This window comes from Macrobrachium nipponense, chromosome 7 (genome assembly GCF_015104395.2).
Source record: "Macrobrachium nipponense isolate FS-2020 chromosome 7, ASM1510439v2, whole genome shotgun sequence".
Lineage (NCBI taxonomy): Eukaryota > Metazoa > Arthropoda > Malacostraca > Decapoda > Palaemonidae > Macrobrachium > Macrobrachium nipponense.
Window position 1 is genome coordinate 95046502 of NC_061109.1, and position 18973 is coordinate 95065474.

The window sequence follows — 18973 nt, forward strand, 5'->3', positions numbered from 1 at the left end:
TAACTTCAGGAATAATTTTTGTAATAATTTATTTGTAAACATTAGGAACCTAATAATAGACTTGATCAAAGTATTTTGGCAATGTACCATACAATCATGGTAACATCTATTTATTGATGGACTCAGTCAATAAGGGAGTCTTTTAAATGCAACAAATGTAAATTTAAGTTGGGAGTGCACAAACAGCATAACAGCAGTTCTCAAATTTGCCTTCAGAGAATATTGAATAACAATTGAATACACCGGATTGTTAAATCTTCATGAATGAATGTTCGTTAAAGAAATTTTGACAAGTATTATTTATCAATCTATGCTGATAAAATACTGGTAACTGCAGGCATATGATTTTTATTATTATTCATCCCCCTTGAAGTGAGACTACCTTGACGTGGTGAGGGAAGGGGGCTCTTGAACCCTTGGAATTTGTTCCTGGAGTTGAGTCCAAGAGTCACATATATTATTATACTATAGTATCTGTTTTGGACTGATTTTTTGGAATTTTCCACTTTGTAAAATTATTGGACCTGACAAATAGGAAAAGGTATCATAGTTGGGATTGTTTGTTTGTTTGTTTGTATGGTGCTTTTACGTTGCATGGAACCAGTGGTTATTCAGCAATGGGACAAATGGCTTTGCGTGACTTCCGAACCACGCCGAGAGTGAACTTCTGTCACCAGAAAAACACATCTCTCACTCCTCAGTGGATTGGCCGAGAATCAAACCCGTGACCACTGAGGTGGGACGCCAACACCATACCAACCACGACCCTGAGGCCGAAGCTAAATAGTGGGAACAGTGGTAGGGTCATAAACTACTCGATAATGTTCATACCTGAGAGGTATCAGATTGATAGTTCAAGGGCTGAACTATTCTTCCGGGCTAGACCACAGATTCCAAGGGGGTCTGGTTCAAGGGATAGGACTCCGGCATTCTATCCGGTTTGCCCATAATGTGATTAGGATGGGGATGGTTGTATTCTAGAAATACTCTGTCCTAGCAAGCAGGGTTGGCTTACACTTGGGCCATTCTAATTATGCTGTGCCATTCCCTGTGGGGTAGGGTAGGGACGCAGACATTTGGGAGTCTTGTTCTCACTTGTGCCATTAGTGGAGGAATAAACTCCATGAAGGACTGATGATATCTTTTTAAGATTTTCAGGTTTATTTTTTTATTTTTCCCCTATTTGATCTTTATGAGCTGTAGCAATAGTAATATTTCAAGAGTTACACAAGAGTTTCTATATTTTAACATTCATTCTAATTGGTTCCTATTACATTTTTGTCAAAGTACTCTACCAGAGAAGCAGAGTGGTATGTTGGTTTTCCAATTCCAAGAAAGGAGTTGATGAAGCACTGACATGCTTAGCTAGCTCTCTTAAACCCTTTTCCACTAAGCCAGCCCTGGCCTTGAAAATGAAAGTTTCCTGCAAAATTTACTTCAAAAATAAAATGCTGTGGCAAAGGCACTTTTTGAAGTTGCTCTCTCAAGGTTTCAAGTTAGAGGTTTTGCATTCTAATTTTCTTTTAAACCTTGTTTTGAGTAGTACATATGCTAATAAATTTCCTTCCTTCATATACAGTGCTATCGTAGTGGAAAAGGAAATTTAAGGATGTTTGGGTTTGTCTGCAGCTGTGATTATGCCAGAGCATTTTGTTCGAAGTACTATAAAAAAAAAAAAAAAAACTAATCGCTAGACAAATTTCCAATAGCTCATCCATAACCATTGGCAGGTAAGGCACAGTTATGTTTATAGGGTTCAATTCATACTGGTGGTAGGATACACATGGCAAAAATAATTAGCAAAGTCATAGGCAGTCAATAACACAAAAACCTATGGCACACTTTTGAGATTACTGTTATCTTGGACAGTTGAAGCCCACAGTACTATAATCAAGAGAGGCTAGGAATATTGACACTTTTCAGTGGGGATCAGTAGCTGGGGACTTGTACTTATTGGAAGGAATATATGAATGAATATGAGCAAATTCACCAATATTATACTTATTTTAGTCAACTCCATGGTTTTTGAAAATGAATGAGCCAAAAGATTTCTATTAAAATACTTTAATAATAAACAGTCATTCCTTTTCCAGAATGCAAAACAAAGGTTTTAGTAATTGTCAGTATACACACATTAATACCAATGTGTAAATTAAGAATTCTCTTGAAAATACTTCTAGTTTAATGTTGCATTTCAGACTAAGCGGAACACAAAAGGTCAGGATAATGAAAACAAACAATACCAAGATTTCTCAGTTCATATGACAATTAATAAAAAATATGTATCAGGATTGGCAATGCTGGTACCACAGACTTCAAAGTCCAAAGTGATGTTTGAATGCTCAGCATATTAACTGAAATAATCTAACTTAAACAAGTACTGGTATATGATCACATATTCTAAAAAGATATAAATGATTTGGCTTTAAAACTACAGATATATATTTGTTTCCTTAATTTAACAGTGTGCCTTCTATTCACAAGATCTTATTTCAACTTCAGTAATTTATTTGTAAACATTTTGAACCTAATAAATGATGATCAAAATTTTTTGGCAATGTGCCATACAATCATGGTAACATTTATTTATTGATGCACTTAGTAAATGAGTCTTTTCAATGCAATAAACATATATAAGTTGGGAGTGCACAAACAGCATAACAGCAGTTCTCATATTTGCCATCAGAGAATGTTTTAATAATAATTAACTGAATACACCAGATTGCTAAATCTTACTGAATATATCTACATTTAAGAAATTTTGTCTAAAAATTTCATCACAGGCTTTAACTACCAGTATTATTATCAGTCTTTGCTGATACAAACATACTGGTAACTGCAGGCATGAGATTTTTATCCGTTCAAATGTTTGAACCTTCCTGTTTTCACTGTCAGTGGACGGGTATGACTGCACTTTTTAACAAGGGGTCATTTTCTCTTTCAAAAATCACTGGGTAAAAGATGCAGGAGTCAGATATTTAATTATGGAACATGACAACATATGGTACTGACTTGTATACATTATAGATTTACAGTGCTTTCCCCCCTTTTTCACAGGGACAGGTTCCAGAACCTGACTGCAGAGATGCAACATCCCCTCTAAATGCTTATAACTGTTTATTTCTAATTTTAAAAGTTTCCCTGTTGCTTCAAACTAAAATATAACTTAAACTATCACACCCACTAAAATAATTTAATATCAATTCAACAAAAATACACCCCAACCCATCAACCCTAAACCCCAAGTCATCTTTGATTAGTACTACCCTTTTACAACTTCTTATTCATATGTATGCCCTATAATGCGTATAACAATGATGCACTATTTTAAAATATTAGTATTAATGTTAACAGAAAAATATATCTATGTTTAATTCAAATTAACAGAATGTCTGACAAAACCAAATTAACAGAATGTCTGACAAAACCAATCACATTATCCCTGTATGTACTACTTTTATACATTAACATAGCTGTTTTCTCATATACGTACATAGTAATCAAGTCATCCCATTTTCATTGTATATTGGTGAGAGTAAAAATTATAATTAATTCACTTTTTTTTCATGGAGCAACAGTTTATTCACTAATTACTGTATTTTATTATATTGTATTCATGACAATTTACAGTGTATTTTTATACTTTAGTAATGTACTAGTCTATTACGCTTATTCCAGGGTTAGAACACCTGACAAAGCATAACAGGTGTATAATTCTATTCTCTCTCTCAGCATAATGCAAGATGTACATATTTGAAAAGATGTTACTACTGTAATTTAGTAAGTGTTTTTGGAAGATAGCATGTACAATATTTAAAACATTCACTAATTAATTTTATTTTCCGTAAAAGCAGACTGGAAAATAAAATCAAAATAAGTATGGTATACTTTATTGTACAATATGCTGTATCATCTAAATACTTTTTACTCTACAGTAATATCATTTCAAGTAAATCTTAACATTACCCCTTAAAGAGAGAGAGAGAGAGAGAGAGAGAGAGAGAGAGAGAGAGAGAGAGAGAGAGAGAGAGAGAGAGAGAGAGAGAGAATTGTACACCTGTTATGCTCAGTCTGAGGCCCAACCTGGAATGAACTAAATGAATCCAATGTAAATCATTATCACAAAAATAAGTAATCACAAAAACAATATGAAAAAATAAGTAAATAAGAAATAGTATGGCTCTATGAAAAAAATGAATTAGCGATATTTTAAAGAGATTCAGTCCATAGAAAAAAAATCTGCAAATTGGTGAAAGTTTCCCCAGAAATATTGTAAGATATATGTTCCACAAACTGAAGCATGAAATAGTGAGGTAGCACTGTAACTTTTTGACTACAGTCACTAAATATGTTAACAATTGGTGAAATATGAATAATGGTTATGCATTCAAAAATTTCATGTGAAATTTTTTGAAACTGAGGTTGATCACAACTAAAATGAGGCTATCAGGACAATTGCTTGCAAAAAAAAACAAAAGCTACAAAGACTAAACTTTTCTCATTTATTACACTTAGTATCATATCAAGATCCCACAGTGTCGGTACTCAAAATGTTAAATTAAAGCTGGACGTAGTAAAGTGGATTTATCATTAGTCAATTAACAGATTTATTGACAGCCAACTGTGACCATATTTTTTCACTTTCCATACTTCCAAATGAACAGAAGAAAAATTCAAGAAACACCGGGTTACTAAAGACAATACTTAGAATATATCCCTGAGTCTAGATGCCAATAGTTCACACTTCTTGGTGACAACAGTAATCCTACCAAGATTTAGTGTCATTTTATCTTTGCATAGTTATCATTAATGTTAGTCAAAAGCAGACTAAGACTGCGTTGCTAGGAAAGGGATGAGGTCCATTAATAAATAGACTTTAATGTGAAGGTTTTCAATTTAGGAAAACTATAGCAAGAGAAAAACTGGAAATTATCAAATAGTTAATATAGTGAAAAGGCAAGATAGAAGCAAATTGCCAGTAACTTCTAAACTTTTGATAAAAAAAACTCAGAGCAGACTATCAAGGGAGAATCATCGCACACATCAATCCTTAATTCAATTCTGTTTGGTAACATTGGTGTTTCCTTTTTATTTACAAGTCACTTTGCTGATGGCTGACCTAGTTTCTCTTACCAAGGGGCTCAGTTTTTTCTTTATACTGTGGGATGAAATTTTCCAGTGTAATTATTATTAGAAATTCTCATTACATCTGACTAGAACAGCTGTTACACCGATTGTTAGTGAATTCCGACAAAACATCTACAATGAAATTCTCCACAAAAAAAAAAAAATCTTATTAACTGTGTTTATGTATGAAATATGGAACAAAATAGGGTTCTTATAGCATTTCAGTTAGTAAAGCGTATCCTAAATACTTTATTGCCACTTGACTTAACCATTACCTACAGCATTAAGAACTGTATTTTGGAGATCTGCATAGGCCAGACCCAACAGTCTGACTATATTCAAAGCATATATCTGCTAAAAATCCAGTAGTGATCATGCACACGGTAAATACAGCATATTGAATCTAAACTTTAAACATGAATACAAAAGTAGTATTAAAAATACAAGTAATACCTTAAGTATGAAGTAACGACTTGGTTTTTTTTACCACTGGACTGTAAGTATTGTCATATCTCCAGAACACAACTCTGACCATATAATTTTTCTGCATGTGGTATCACAGCCCATGAATCCTTTTACTGCCTACTTCCATTGTATTTAAAGCTAACTACATTAACCCTTTCACAAAATATTGTTACAGTATTTACAGAAGAGATATATATATATTTTTTTATATATATATCTTATGTATACGTACACTTTGTCATACCTCAGGAGCTCTTTGTGTATACAGAAAAATATTACTAATGTCAATAAAATAATAAAAAGCAGCTGATATAGGACGGGTTTCCTTTCACAACAATAACACCACTAGTCATAGTAGTAATAATAATTGAAAAATTATAAGTCATTATGTATTCTTACACAAACTGAAATAACTTAATGATATTTACCTAATCCTGGCAATAAACATCATGTAAAGTTACCAAACTAGTGAAAAATTCTGAAAAAGGCAGTTAAAAAGTTTATGCAAAATATACAACTGGAAGAACTATTCAGGAGACACCCCAAAATGGGTATTGGAAATAACAGAATAGAAGAAAGAAATCTAGACAAAGTCCTTGACGCATTTATTAGTACAGAATGGCAAAATAGTTCACCAGACAATTGGGATTAATTTATTGGCCAATAGGATTTAAATCGGTGTAAGCTAGATGTGATTCATGAAAATACCTTCTCCTCTTAGAATAGTTACTACTCATGGCTAAAACTACCTTCATCCTAATGAGGTGAGACATGAAATGAGTTTGCTTTAGACCTTGGTTTTAATTATCTTCATCCTCTGCTTTGTTCGTCTGCACTACCAACATGTCATGACCTCACAAATCTTCATCTAGTGCCTCCATATATACGTACATACATACTACTTTTCTGGCTCAGTATTCCTCATCCCTTCACATTGCTTTTCTCTCAACTTCTATCATATTTTTCAGCCATTTCATTCTTGATCAGTACATTTACTCTATTTTTTCTTCTTTCAGTTTCATAAAAATTAAATTCTACACTTATGGAGGATTTTACAATTAATTACAGTGGCAGAGACAAGTTTGTTCTTAAGGTACAAGTAAAAATTTCAAATAGCACAACATAGTTGGAAATAATTTTCCTTATGCCATTTACATCCTGGTTGCTGTCAGATCTTCCATGGTCTATAATTTTAATTTTAAAATGCCTAAGTTTCTCATTAACTGATATGTAAGGTTCATAATTTGTGTACAACACATATCTTGGTGTTTCTGAGGTAATCCTTCCAGGCCCTGTATTTTGCAAGACTTTTTTTTGTTTAATTTAGATCAGTAATAATAATGAAAAAAAAAAATAATATAAGCTTTTAACAAATCATACTCCTTTGCAAATATTAAAATAACAAAAATCTTAGACAAATAATGTATTTTTTAAAAAAGTGATTTACTGACAGGTTTTGATATGTTTTGAATAATTCATACCTTGGTTTCTTAACATATAACTTATTTAAAAGTTCCAAAATCTCTAACTAAAAGCTTCTTATATAAAGAACATTTTGGTAAAGATAAAGGGCAGGAGAAAAAAAGTACACACCATGTATAGATAAAAGTTGGAAGCCTTTTTCAATGCCCTTTAGGGCAAATTCATACTATTTTAACTACTTATTCAAAGGACATTCCAAACTAGCTGTACAATAAACTTTTCCAGTCTGGAAAGTCCTTTAAAACAAAGGTTGTAAGGAGTAAATAATTCAAAGCATCATTGCCTGTCAGTGCCCAATTAGTAAGTCAGTGAAAGGTAGACTGGTGTGAAAACAAACCCCTGTGTAGAATAACCAATATATCAGTAATACGTAAGTATCAGTAATAAGCACTATGAGTTTTTCTTTGGATGAGAGAAAAAAAACACTATGGTAGAATGTTACATGATGCATCAATGCAAAGTGCAAAGTAAGACAGATTTTTAACCTATGAATTAGTTAACATTGAGAAAAAAAAAAAGAATGACAGATACATATTCAGCTGAGTTGTATTCCAAACCTTTCAAATTAGTGAAGTACTAACAAGACTACCATACAAGAATTCAATGCTTTATATTATGTAAAAAATATTAGTTCACCTAATATATTATCATCACTTGACTTAAACCTACAAAACATTCAGCTCTGCAGACTCACTGAACATTCGTAACACCTGCACCACGAATAAACAATTAATCGTTGGAACAGTAACAACATTATGACAAACTAGTAACGTTTTAGTATCTACAAAGTGTCATAAACACATATAAGTCCAAAAGGGCATAATTACAAACAAAAAATATTTCTATGTGTATGCAAATATGCATTAGCATGCATATGTATGTATGTACGTATGTATGTATGTATGTAAGTATGTATATAATTATTAAAATACTAATTATTTAGCTCAATTCATCTTGCTAAACTGTGTTTTCCAATGAACAGTTACCCTAGCATTCATCCTTGTATCAGTGGAACATGTGAAGTTGCTCAAACAATAACAATTGCACAACTTCACTGACTTCCTACAGTTATACACCACAGGCTTGGCACCACAATAGTATTACTATATTTAAGAAGGGGTACTTCTATACAGATGAAAGCTTTTCTAATGATAAAAAAAATAAGACATGAAGCAAATCAAATTGTTAGGGTTTAGAACAAATCCTTGCATACACTTGTTCCAGTAAATTATTCAGCAAAATCCAGCTAATTATTATTCAACAGCATCTAATTTGTACTAAATAAATCCAAAACTCTTCTTTTAAATGGAAACTGTTCAATTGTGTCCTATATCATTAACACACCCTTGGATTTGCTTGTCGACTTTAAGAACCTTTGAACCACTTACATATATGTACCATTTTTTCTGGACAAAAAATATTCTGATTTGGTAGTAACTTTAACAAAATAAAAATAAATAAAAATTAAAGTGATAAAAACAATCAATTACTTAAGTCTCTATAAGATACACTTTAAGCCACGTGAATGCTAAAACCGAGATAAAAAATATACTTTGTTAAATCCTTCTTTGTATAGTGTTTCATTTACCAAGCTGGAAGTTAACCTGGTTATATCACTGTCAAATACAATACTCTAAATAATTGTACTGGGCTACCAACACAAAGCGTTATGTACAAGACTCTGAAACTATCAGTTAAACTATCAATTTCACTAGACTGCTAATATGACCTCTATGTACTTAAATGCGAGACTTCAGGTCATCTCTGACTCATGAAGTTCTAGACAGCTTTGGAGGAATTTTGCCTTTTGACTGCATGGATATTTGACCTTTGAGCTAAATGGATACACATACATTTCCTACTGACATACCTCAAGAAGAATGAAAATACTGCAATGAATCTTCTGGACTCCACAAGCAGGCACACACTGAACACATTTGAAAGGTTTGACTCATGTTATAAGAACCAGCTAATTTCAATTGGTGAATCTGTTAAAAAAATTGTTAAAAGTTAATCATATACACTAAACCAGACTACCTATTCACTTACACAATTTCCAGACATTCGTACGCCATTTAATCATGAATAGCAATAAGATATATTTTAAACTTTGATATATACATACAAGAGTGTGTGTGATTATGTATATATGTATGTAAGTATATATATATATACATATACTATATATATATATATATATATATATATATATATATATATATTTATATATATATATATATATATATATATATATATACATATATATACACATATATACATAATCACACACATAAACTTAGGCTGATAAATTCTATCGATAGCTATTTATCCAACCAAATCCTTCATGTCAGCTGTACTGTTACAGCAACAGGAATGAAGGATAAGGGTAATCCAAAGGTCAGTGAAGGTTGGCGCATAACCAATGGGGGTAATGGTGAGAATCCTTGGGGCAAGAGAATATTCTGCTAAATTCAGGAAGCTGAGCAAGAACAGCCAACAATCTGGAAAGCATAATGAGAGTTTTAGAAGCAGTCAGTATTAGTTGTGACTGCACTATTCGGTTCTTTTTTTAAAATCAAGAATGCTACACTATACAGCTCTGCAACTCAAATAGATTGTTGAACTGATTCTGTTAGAAACAGTGCACCATAACATCATCAACACCAATAATAATAATAATAATAACAATGTTATTAGCACCATTTTGTAATATGATGATGAACAGTAAAGCAACTGTGACGTGAAAACTGAGTAAACTTGAGCTAATGCTTACAACTTTTTTAAATGATTAAAGTTCTGATTCTTGTTATTTATTTTAATAATTTTTTAAAGAAGCTAAACATTATGATGAATTAAATTCTGTTCAACATTCCTTGAGAGCTGAAAAATTATAGCTGAAGTTTTTCTGAACCGTTCGACTTTCCCATCATGTAAGTAAAATTTCCTATCTTTTCTAGCATACAAATGGACATACGCATACCTCTTAAAAAACCAGCATTCTAGGTGGAGAAATTTTGATATTTATATTGTACAAGAAGCAAAGTTACTATGGCTGGCTTCTACAGTATGGGAGTGTATAACCCATATATCAGCATGGGATGAGAGCTTGTGAGAAAGCCAAACTGCATAGAATACTTAGTGAATACTATTGACAATTGTGTTGTACAGCAAGACCATCGACCTGAATGACTATGGCCCCCATAATATGGGAAAGCAAGAGCCAGATATCAGTGGGTGTAGGAGCATGCAAATGCTGAAACATAAATCACATCTACATGGGGTCTCTTGCATTTAACATTATGGGATTTCTTTGGATTTCTTCCAATTATGATAACTTTGGATACAAAGAGGCAAGAAGAAGGTGAGAGCGACTCTAGAAATGGGGTTTTCATGTGATACTTAATAACTGGTTCTGTTTTTAACTCTGTCTCTCTCTTTTATGTTGATTTTGATACTGATATGACATTGCCATTATATATGGAATTTTCCTAATTGACATTTTCCATCTTTTTGTTATTTTTCAACTTGTATTATGTATTTAGTTTTACACCAACTTTATATCTTTATTTTGTCATTTCTGGCATTTGATACTGACCATCATACATGTTGGCAAAAAGAAACTCTCTCCTGGCGGGGTTAATTCAAAATAGGTAAGAGTGGGTCAATGACGTGAACACCTCTGGGCTGGCTGAAGCAAACAAGTCTCAGTAAGGAACCATCATCTAAGTGTCAATCCAGCAGGCACTGCTTACATTTACCATGCTGTCTAAGGTTCACCATAATATCAGATTTCAAGAAAAATCTCTTTCAAAACTAACTTATCTCTAAGCACACCTTCCATAAACAAAAATGACCACAAAGTACTCTTGGAAGTTCTAGCGACATAAATACTAAATGTTTGAGACCCGATTCCCAGTTCACCTAGCGAGAGGCATGTTTGTGCTTTTCTCTGAACAAAACATTGCTGTTGATCAAACCACCATTGTATTTCTGATAGCCAAACACATTTTCAAAGCCAGCGATAAAATTGAAATATGTACTACATACTGTCTTGAAGGAGAGTAAACCTCACACTCAAGCATTTTCTGGTCATTTTTTACATTCTGATCACCTGACTTTGAAGAATGCCTGTACAATACTTGCCCTAAGTTATAACATGCAAGATGATTTGCACCCTGAGCTTGATTAATAAGGTTCCATTTTGGTGTGAAACCTTAATCAACAAATTCTTAAAAGACTAAAGTAATTAGGGTTAACTATATAAGGTCAGTTCTAAATTTTGTTGCAGATGTACTCTTACAAACATTTAGTTACTTACCTTGGTTTGCTCATCAGCTTTGGGCTGCAAGTTCTTTCTATATCCTCCTGCTGTGCTGTTGCCTCTGAGCACATACTCTGAATCAAACATTTGAAAACACGCATCAATTATCAAACCATAATGTAATATGAAAAGCCAAGAAAGTATACTTTTTCATATAAATGGCATTATAGTTGTTTAGAAAAATATTTGGATATATTGTGGTAAAAACGTACCCCAGCATATGCCATAAAAAATATATTTGTAGTATTAAGGCTTTCAAAACTTGGGTGCTGAGGTTGCGGTCGCCTCTTTAGTAGGGTTACATAGGCCTGTAATAAAAGCAAATTCTACATTAATATTAGTAGTACATATGGACAAATAACAAGATATTGCCTTATGATTTTAGATATTAGTATTATTGCCACATGCATCAACAAAACAGCAACATCAACAATACTAATGATTAACCAATAATCATCATAATAAAAGTTATGATAATAATAAGGATTATTATTATTATTATTATTATATTATTATTATTTTTTTTTTTTTTTTTTTTTTTTTTTTGCTCTATCACAGTCCTCCAATTCGACTGGGTGGTATTTATAGTGTGGGGTTCCGGGTTGCATCCTGCCTCCTTAGGAGTCCATCACTCTTCTTACTATGTGTGCCGTTTCTAGGATCACACTCTTCTGCATGAGTCCTGGAGCTACTTCAGCCTCTAGTTTTTCTAGATTCCTTTTCAGGGATCTTGGGATCGTGCCTAGTGCTCCTATGATTATGGGTACGATTTCCACTGGCATATCCCATATCCTTCTTATTTCTATTTTCAGATCTTGATACTTATAACCAAATTTTTCCTTTCTCTTTCTCTCACTTCAAAACCTCTGGTGTCCCATGGTATTGCGACATCAATGAGTGATACTTTCTTCTTGACTTTGTCAATCAACGTCACGTCTGGTCTCGTTTGTTTGCACGTATCACCCTATCCGTTCTGATACCATAGTCCCAGAGGATCTTTGCCTGATCATTTTCTATCACTCCTTCAGGTTGGTGCTCGTACCACTTATTACTGCAAGGTAGCTGATGTTTCTTGCACAGGCTCCAGTGGAGGGCTTTTGCTACTGAATCATGCCTCTTTTTGTACTGGTTCTGTGCAAGTGCCGGGCATTCACTTGCTATGTGGTTTATGGTTTCACTTTCGTATTGCACTTCCTACATATGGGAGAGATGTTATTTCCGTCTATCGTACTTTGAACATATCTGGTTCTTAGGGCCTGATCTTGTGCCGCTGTTATCATTCCTTCAGTTCCTTCTTTAGCTCTCCCCTCTGTAGCCATTGCCAACTGGTCATCACTGGCTAGTTCTTTAGTCTGTCTCATGTATTGTCCGTGCATTGGTTTGTTGTGCCAGTCCTCTGTTCTTTCTGTCTTTCTCTGTATATTTCTGGGTCTTCGTCTGCTTTTATTAGTCCTTCTTCCCATGCACTCTTTAGCCACTCGTCTTCACTGGTTTCAGATATTGCCCCAGTGCTCTGTTTTCAATGTTGACGCAGTCCTCTATACTTAGTAGTCCTCTCCCTCATTCCTTTCGTGTATGTATCGTCTGTCCCGTATTTGCTCTTGGGTGTAGTGCTTTGTGTATTGTCATATGTTTCCTGGTTTTCTGATCTATGCTGCGGAGTTCTGCCTTCGTCCATTCCACTATTCCTGCGCTGTATCTGATTACTGGCAATGCCCATGTGTTTATGGCTTTTATCATATTTCCGGCGTTGAGTTTTGACTTGAGTATCGCCTGAGTCTCTGCATATATTCTTTCCTGATCGTGTCCTTTCATCTCTTGGTGTTTTATATCTCCTCCTTCCATTATTCCCAGGTATTTGTATCCTGTCTCATCTATGTGTTTTGATGTTTGCTCCCATCTGGTAGCTTTAGTTTATCCCTTCAGTTCTCGTTACTTTGCCTTTTTTGTATGTTGACTAAGGCGCATTTTTCTATTCCAAACTCCATCCTGATGTCCCCAGATACAATCCTTACAGTCTGGATTAGGGTATCTATTTCCTTGATGCTCTTACCATACAGCTTGATGTCGTCCATGAACATCAGATGGTTGATTCTGTTGCCTCTTTTCTTGAGTTGGTACCCGGCATCCATCTTCTGTATTACTTTTTTGTCCATGGGAATCATGGCTACTACGAAAGAGTAGTGGGGACAGTGAGTCGCCCTGGAAGATCCCTCTCCTGATATAACCTCTGCTAGTCTTATTCCAGAGTTTGTAAGTATTGTATTCCAGTTGCGCATTGTATTTTTGAGGAAGCTGATGGTATTTTCCTCTGCCCAATATATTTTCAGGCATTCTATAGCCATGTGTGTGGTATCATGTCGAAGACTTTCTTATAGTCCTATCCATGCCATGCTTAGGTTGGTTTTCCTTCTCCTACTGTTCTTCATTACCATTTTTTGTCTATCAGGAGCTGGTCTTTTGTGCCCCTACACTTCCTTCTGCAGCCTTTCTGTGGTGGGGGATGGTGTTTGTCTCCTCTAGTTAGTTGTATAGCCTTTCACTGATGATACCTGTTAGTAACTTCCACATTATTGGTAGGCCAGGTGATAGGCCTGTAGTTTACTGGCTATATTTCCCTTACTCTTGTCTTTTTGTACTAAGGATGTTCTTCCTGTGGTCATCCATTTGGGTGCTTGGTGATTTGAGATACAATGCTGGAGTTGTTCTGCTATTCGTGGGTGTAGCCTTGAAGTTTTTGAGCCAGTATCCATGGACTTCATCGGGACTGGGGGCTTTCCTTTCCAGTTTGGCATTTTTTCTTAGTGGGTGGGTCTGGGACTGTGTCGTCGTGATCTGTGAATCTTTGTTTTATTCTCCCTGTTTCTTCTTCCTTGACTTCCTGGAGCCATGTTGCATGTTTGTTGTGTGATACCGGATTGCTCCATATGTTTTCCCAGAGTCTCTTACTTGGTTCGGCTTCAGGAATTTCTGGGTGGTTGTCTTCCCCTCTTAGTTGGCTGTATAGTCTTTTCTGGTTTGTTCCGAATAGTTTGTTCTGTTGGTATCCCTTATTCCTGTTCATGTACCGTTGGATCTTATGTGCTTTGGCCTTAAGCCTCTGTTTTACATCTTCTATTGTGTTTGTTTTTTAATGCCCTCTCTTGTACTTTGTATTTCTCGTTGAGTTCCTCCCTTGTTTTCTTGCTTCTTAGCCTTTTTTCTGCCATCTCTTTCAGTTTACTCAAGTCAGATCTCATCACCATGATTTGCTTTTCCAGGCGCCTTTCCAAGGAGGTTCTTTGCTTGTTTTGGTTTCTGTTGGGTTGGTTGTGCTGGTGGTGTTGGTGTTTCGAATTCCATCAGTTCTGCTACTAATCTTGCTCCTTGCCTATGTCAAGTTATTTGTTTCTGTGATACTGGTGGTGTGTATTATGCCCATTATTTCATTGACTCACTTGTTTTCTCCCTTAATTTCTTGGTGTTGTAGGCTTTCATGGAGGGGATCTTTGTTCTCTCTGTATCTGGCTCCATCCATTGTCTAATCTTTTCTACCCATTCCGTCCTCTCTGTTACTTCGTCGGTGTTTCTTCGTGTGTCGTGTTTGATACCTCATCCTCCCTGTCGTCTTCTGTGGCATCGTCTCTCAGTTCGTCTTTGTGTAATTCGTTGTCGTGTGACATTTCCCTTTCCAGTTCTTCTCTTTCTGTTGGGGAGAGCCAGTTCTTTTTCTTTATGTTCCTTTATCTTGGTCTGCCAGCCTCTGCTCTGTTTGGGGGGTGTTATTCCTCTCATTCCAGATGTTTGGCCAATTCTTCTTCTATACCTCTCTCCGTCGGGTTGCTTCTGATGTAGCATCTCCATATTTCCTTATTTTCTTCTCTTGTCCATTTCTTCCTTTTTGCCTCTGTACCTCCAATCTCAGGCTGTTGATTATTGTCGTTGTGGTGATCAGTTGCTGGATGACGACCTCCAAGTACCTGACCGTCTTCCCCTTCAATTGGGTTGAATACCTGGTTGCCGGACGAAGCTCCTCTGTTGCCAGAGGTTCCATTTACGTCGTTGTCGTTTAATCCTTCATTTTTCCATCATTTGCTGAGTTTTTGCTATTTAACCCATAGCTGGACCCTACCCCATCAGGGATAGGTACTCATTTACAGCTGAGTAGACTGAGGAAATTATGGTAAAGATCCTTTCCCAAGGAATCAACGCCGAGGAGAGCGGTCACCCATCCAACGACTGACCAGAGCCAATGTTGCTTAACTTGACTTAAGTCTATTGACGTCCTAACCCATTATTATTATGGACAAATCATCAAAGATTAAAACACCTTCAGTCTTTTCATATAAAGATCTCTAATTGGTGCCTAAGAACAAGTCTTTTAATGCATAAAATACTCCATAAAATGATACTAATAAAAATACACAGAAGAAACATTAAAATACAAAAATAAATTCAAATAAAAGGATTAATAACAGCGTGAAGCAAAATAAAAACAGAGAAATATTAGGTAGTGTTCTTGAATACAAACTTACTACCTTTCAGTAACCCAGTGACGTCAAAATTTGGATTTTGGCAAACAAAAGTAAAAGGTGAATTAGGGATGCACCGATACCATATTTTTGGCCAATACCAATACCGATACCTGTTACCTTCATATTACGTACTGTTATTTAGGACAATATATATTGTTACTAAAATCATTCTTCTCTGGTTATTGTATATTAAAGGTTCAAAAGTTGAAAGGTCATATAATAGGGTTATATAAACAATTTCAAAGGCACAAATTTCATTGAGAAAGAAAGAAAGAACATCAAGTATAACCATTTAGTATTTAATCCCTTTATTACTGGATACAGTCTGGCTTATATTATGGCTACCATTAGAAGACTTTTAACAATTTAGGTACTTAGTGCTTACTTGAATTCATGGGGTGACGAGCAATCTGAAATCACTAATGTATTCTTTTATTCTGAGTTTTAATTTATATATTGGCTAAAAAAAGTTGACAGACTCATTCATTTAGATTATGAAAGGTTCTGGAAATGGAGGAGTTAATCCTTTGGCTCATTACAATACATAATATTGTTTTTAATAAGTAATCCCAAGAAAAATGAGATACTGGTACACACATAAAAATAAGATTACGAAAGGACCAGAGTTTGTTTCTCAGTATAGATCAACAAAACAACATTCTTCTCAAAAAAAGCACAATTCCCTTAGCAAGTTCCAACTCATACTGGACATGAACCATCTGAACTAAGTTAAAATTATAATTTTATTAATGATAATATAATATTCAATATAACTAAGTTAAAATTATAATTTTATTAATGATAATATAATATTCAATATAACTATCATAGAAATGAAAAGTGGTACAGAAAATTAACGCTACGATACCCAGATCTAGCAATGTGCCTGGATGCCCAAAGGGAGTCATTTTGACTCCTATGCATTTTTAAAGTTATTTCCTGAAATATATTGCATTTTATTATTATTTCTCATATTCCTTACAATTTTGTTTACAAACAATGTAATATTATTGCATATAATGTTATTTTGCTATAATTAAGGATGCTCAAATTTAGTGATGTACTTGGATTTCCAATTGGAGTCATTTTGATTGTTATATATTTTTCAGATTATTTATTGAAATATCTTAATTGTATTATAATTTCTTATATTCGTTATTATCATGTATACAAACAGTGTAATTTTATTGCATAAAAGTTCCCATATTATTGGTCCCAGGTAAAAATCATAAGCGCTTGATTAGGCTAGTTCTAGTATTTTTTTTTTTTGCTATAATTTTGGGAATGTACTTTGTATTCCAATTTTTGGAAACATGAAGAAACTAGAAATCTTAGAAATAAAGACAAATAGGTAACCTAGTACGTAATCATACAATATGCAACTAAATTAATTACAATTAGAGTCTATTTCACATTATCACATCTTATACACATGACTTCTGCAGTGCAAGTACCACATGAGGATTTTCTACATTCCGTGCAACTACCAATAGTGCGATTCTTCTTACAATGAGTCTTCACTAGGCAGTACTTCTTTAGGTCTCCTCTTTGGTCATTGTTTTCCCATTTCCTTAATTATTTCCCTTCTCATCCAATTTCTTCCTTGACTATATAATTACCTCTGCTAATTCCTCTGACAATTGTTCAAGGAACTCATTCCTGGTAATTTTTTCCTTTGTCATTTCCTTATAGATAGCACCTGCATTTATTGCTGCCAGGTCCAAGGTGTTTTGAAAAGACTGTAAGGCCACCGTATTGTGCTTGTTCTCACTGAATACTTTTGAGCCATTTGGTCCAAAATGTCAACTCCGTATTTAGTATCATTGTAACATTTGACTGTTTCTGGTGTCTTCTTTGCATTATTGGCTAGAGCAACATCTTGATGGAGAGTGCTAACAAAAAAAATTTTTTTTTTTTTTGCTTTTCCATGATAAACTGTTAAGAGTCATATCATCAGACCTGTAAATTTTAGTTGAGTATAACTTGTCTTTCATGGTTTTCACTGTGACAGCCACTTCTCTTCTGTTTTTATTCGTAGTCCCTATTATACTGGTTCCCTTTTTCTTTAGTTGCTTGGCTAAGTTGACAGATGTAAAATAGTTATCTGTTTTGACATTTCTTCCTTTGTTCAAATAAGTCGCAACTCGCATGACTACATAATCAGCAGCCCTCTCTTCTGAAGGACAATGCTCTTCTTTCCCTATGCAAGGAAAGCCATTCTCACCAGATATTTACTCTCCTTATCTATAGCTAAGAAATACATCTAACCATATTTGTCAGGTTTTGATGCCATAAATTGGGTAAAAGGGCATCTTGCCTTACTGGGATATCAGTTAGAGTAACAAGAATTTGCTCCTGTGTAAGACAGCCTCTTCAAGCCATGCTTCCATGAAAATGACTTGCTAAATGTTCTTTTCTATCAGTGACACTAACAAACAACTGTTGCCAGAAGTATGAATATCTGTATTCATACAAGGATAATGGAATGTTCAAGTATGGTGTTTCTTGGATGTTGCAAGTAGGAACTTGCTTGAATCATTACGAAAATGACTTGAGAAAATTAGGAAATACGGAAGGAAGAAATCTGTAGGCCTATAATGAAACAAACATTATATTATTAGGGTCTTGAATACGTAATGTAAAAGTGATTAGATAACGAGATTTAAAGTTTTTACTTGAGTCTCGCTGGAGGGAGTCAAAATGACTCCCTTGGGCATCAATTAAAAAACTGAAAAATTAATATCTAAATTAATCCGGTCTATTCTTCTACAATTGCATGATGAATTATACTCAAAATCATTAAGTCAAAGAATGGTGGCAAGGAGTCAAAATGACTCCATCGGGCATTCTAGTGTTAATATTATGACAGCCTAAAAGAATATTAAATTCCTAGACTAATGACAAAAGTATTGGCCAGAATTTCACAGATACTGATACCACAAAAACTAGCCAATACCACCGATACCGATACTTGGGCACATCCCTAAGGTGAATGATACTTCCCCAGTAAGGAAAGCACCCAAATCACCATCATATCTGCAGACGCTAAGATCCTGTTCACACA

At 34.5% G+C, this 18973-nt stretch overlaps 1 protein-coding gene across 2 annotated transcripts in view; it reads right to left on the reverse strand.

The window, feature by feature from the left end:
* Positions 1 to 2240: 2240 nt before the first annotated feature.
* LOC135217201 (endothelin-converting enzyme 1-like) overlaps positions 2241 to 18973 on the reverse strand; it is a 261206-nt gene continuing 244473 nt past the window's right edge. For both annotated transcript variants that reach the window (XM_064252934.1, XM_064252933.1), the window contains 3 exons: positions 11608 to 11703; positions 11393 to 11469; positions 2241 to 9575 (listed from right to left, as the gene is read on the reverse strand). In XM_064252934.1, coding sequence (XP_064109004.1) covers positions 9473 to 9575; positions 11393 to 11469; positions 11608 to 11703 — 276 coding nt within the window. In that variant the 3' untranslated portion in view covers positions 2241 to 9472. The remainder of the gene's footprint in view (positions 9576 to 11392; positions 11470 to 11607; positions 11704 to 18973) is intronic.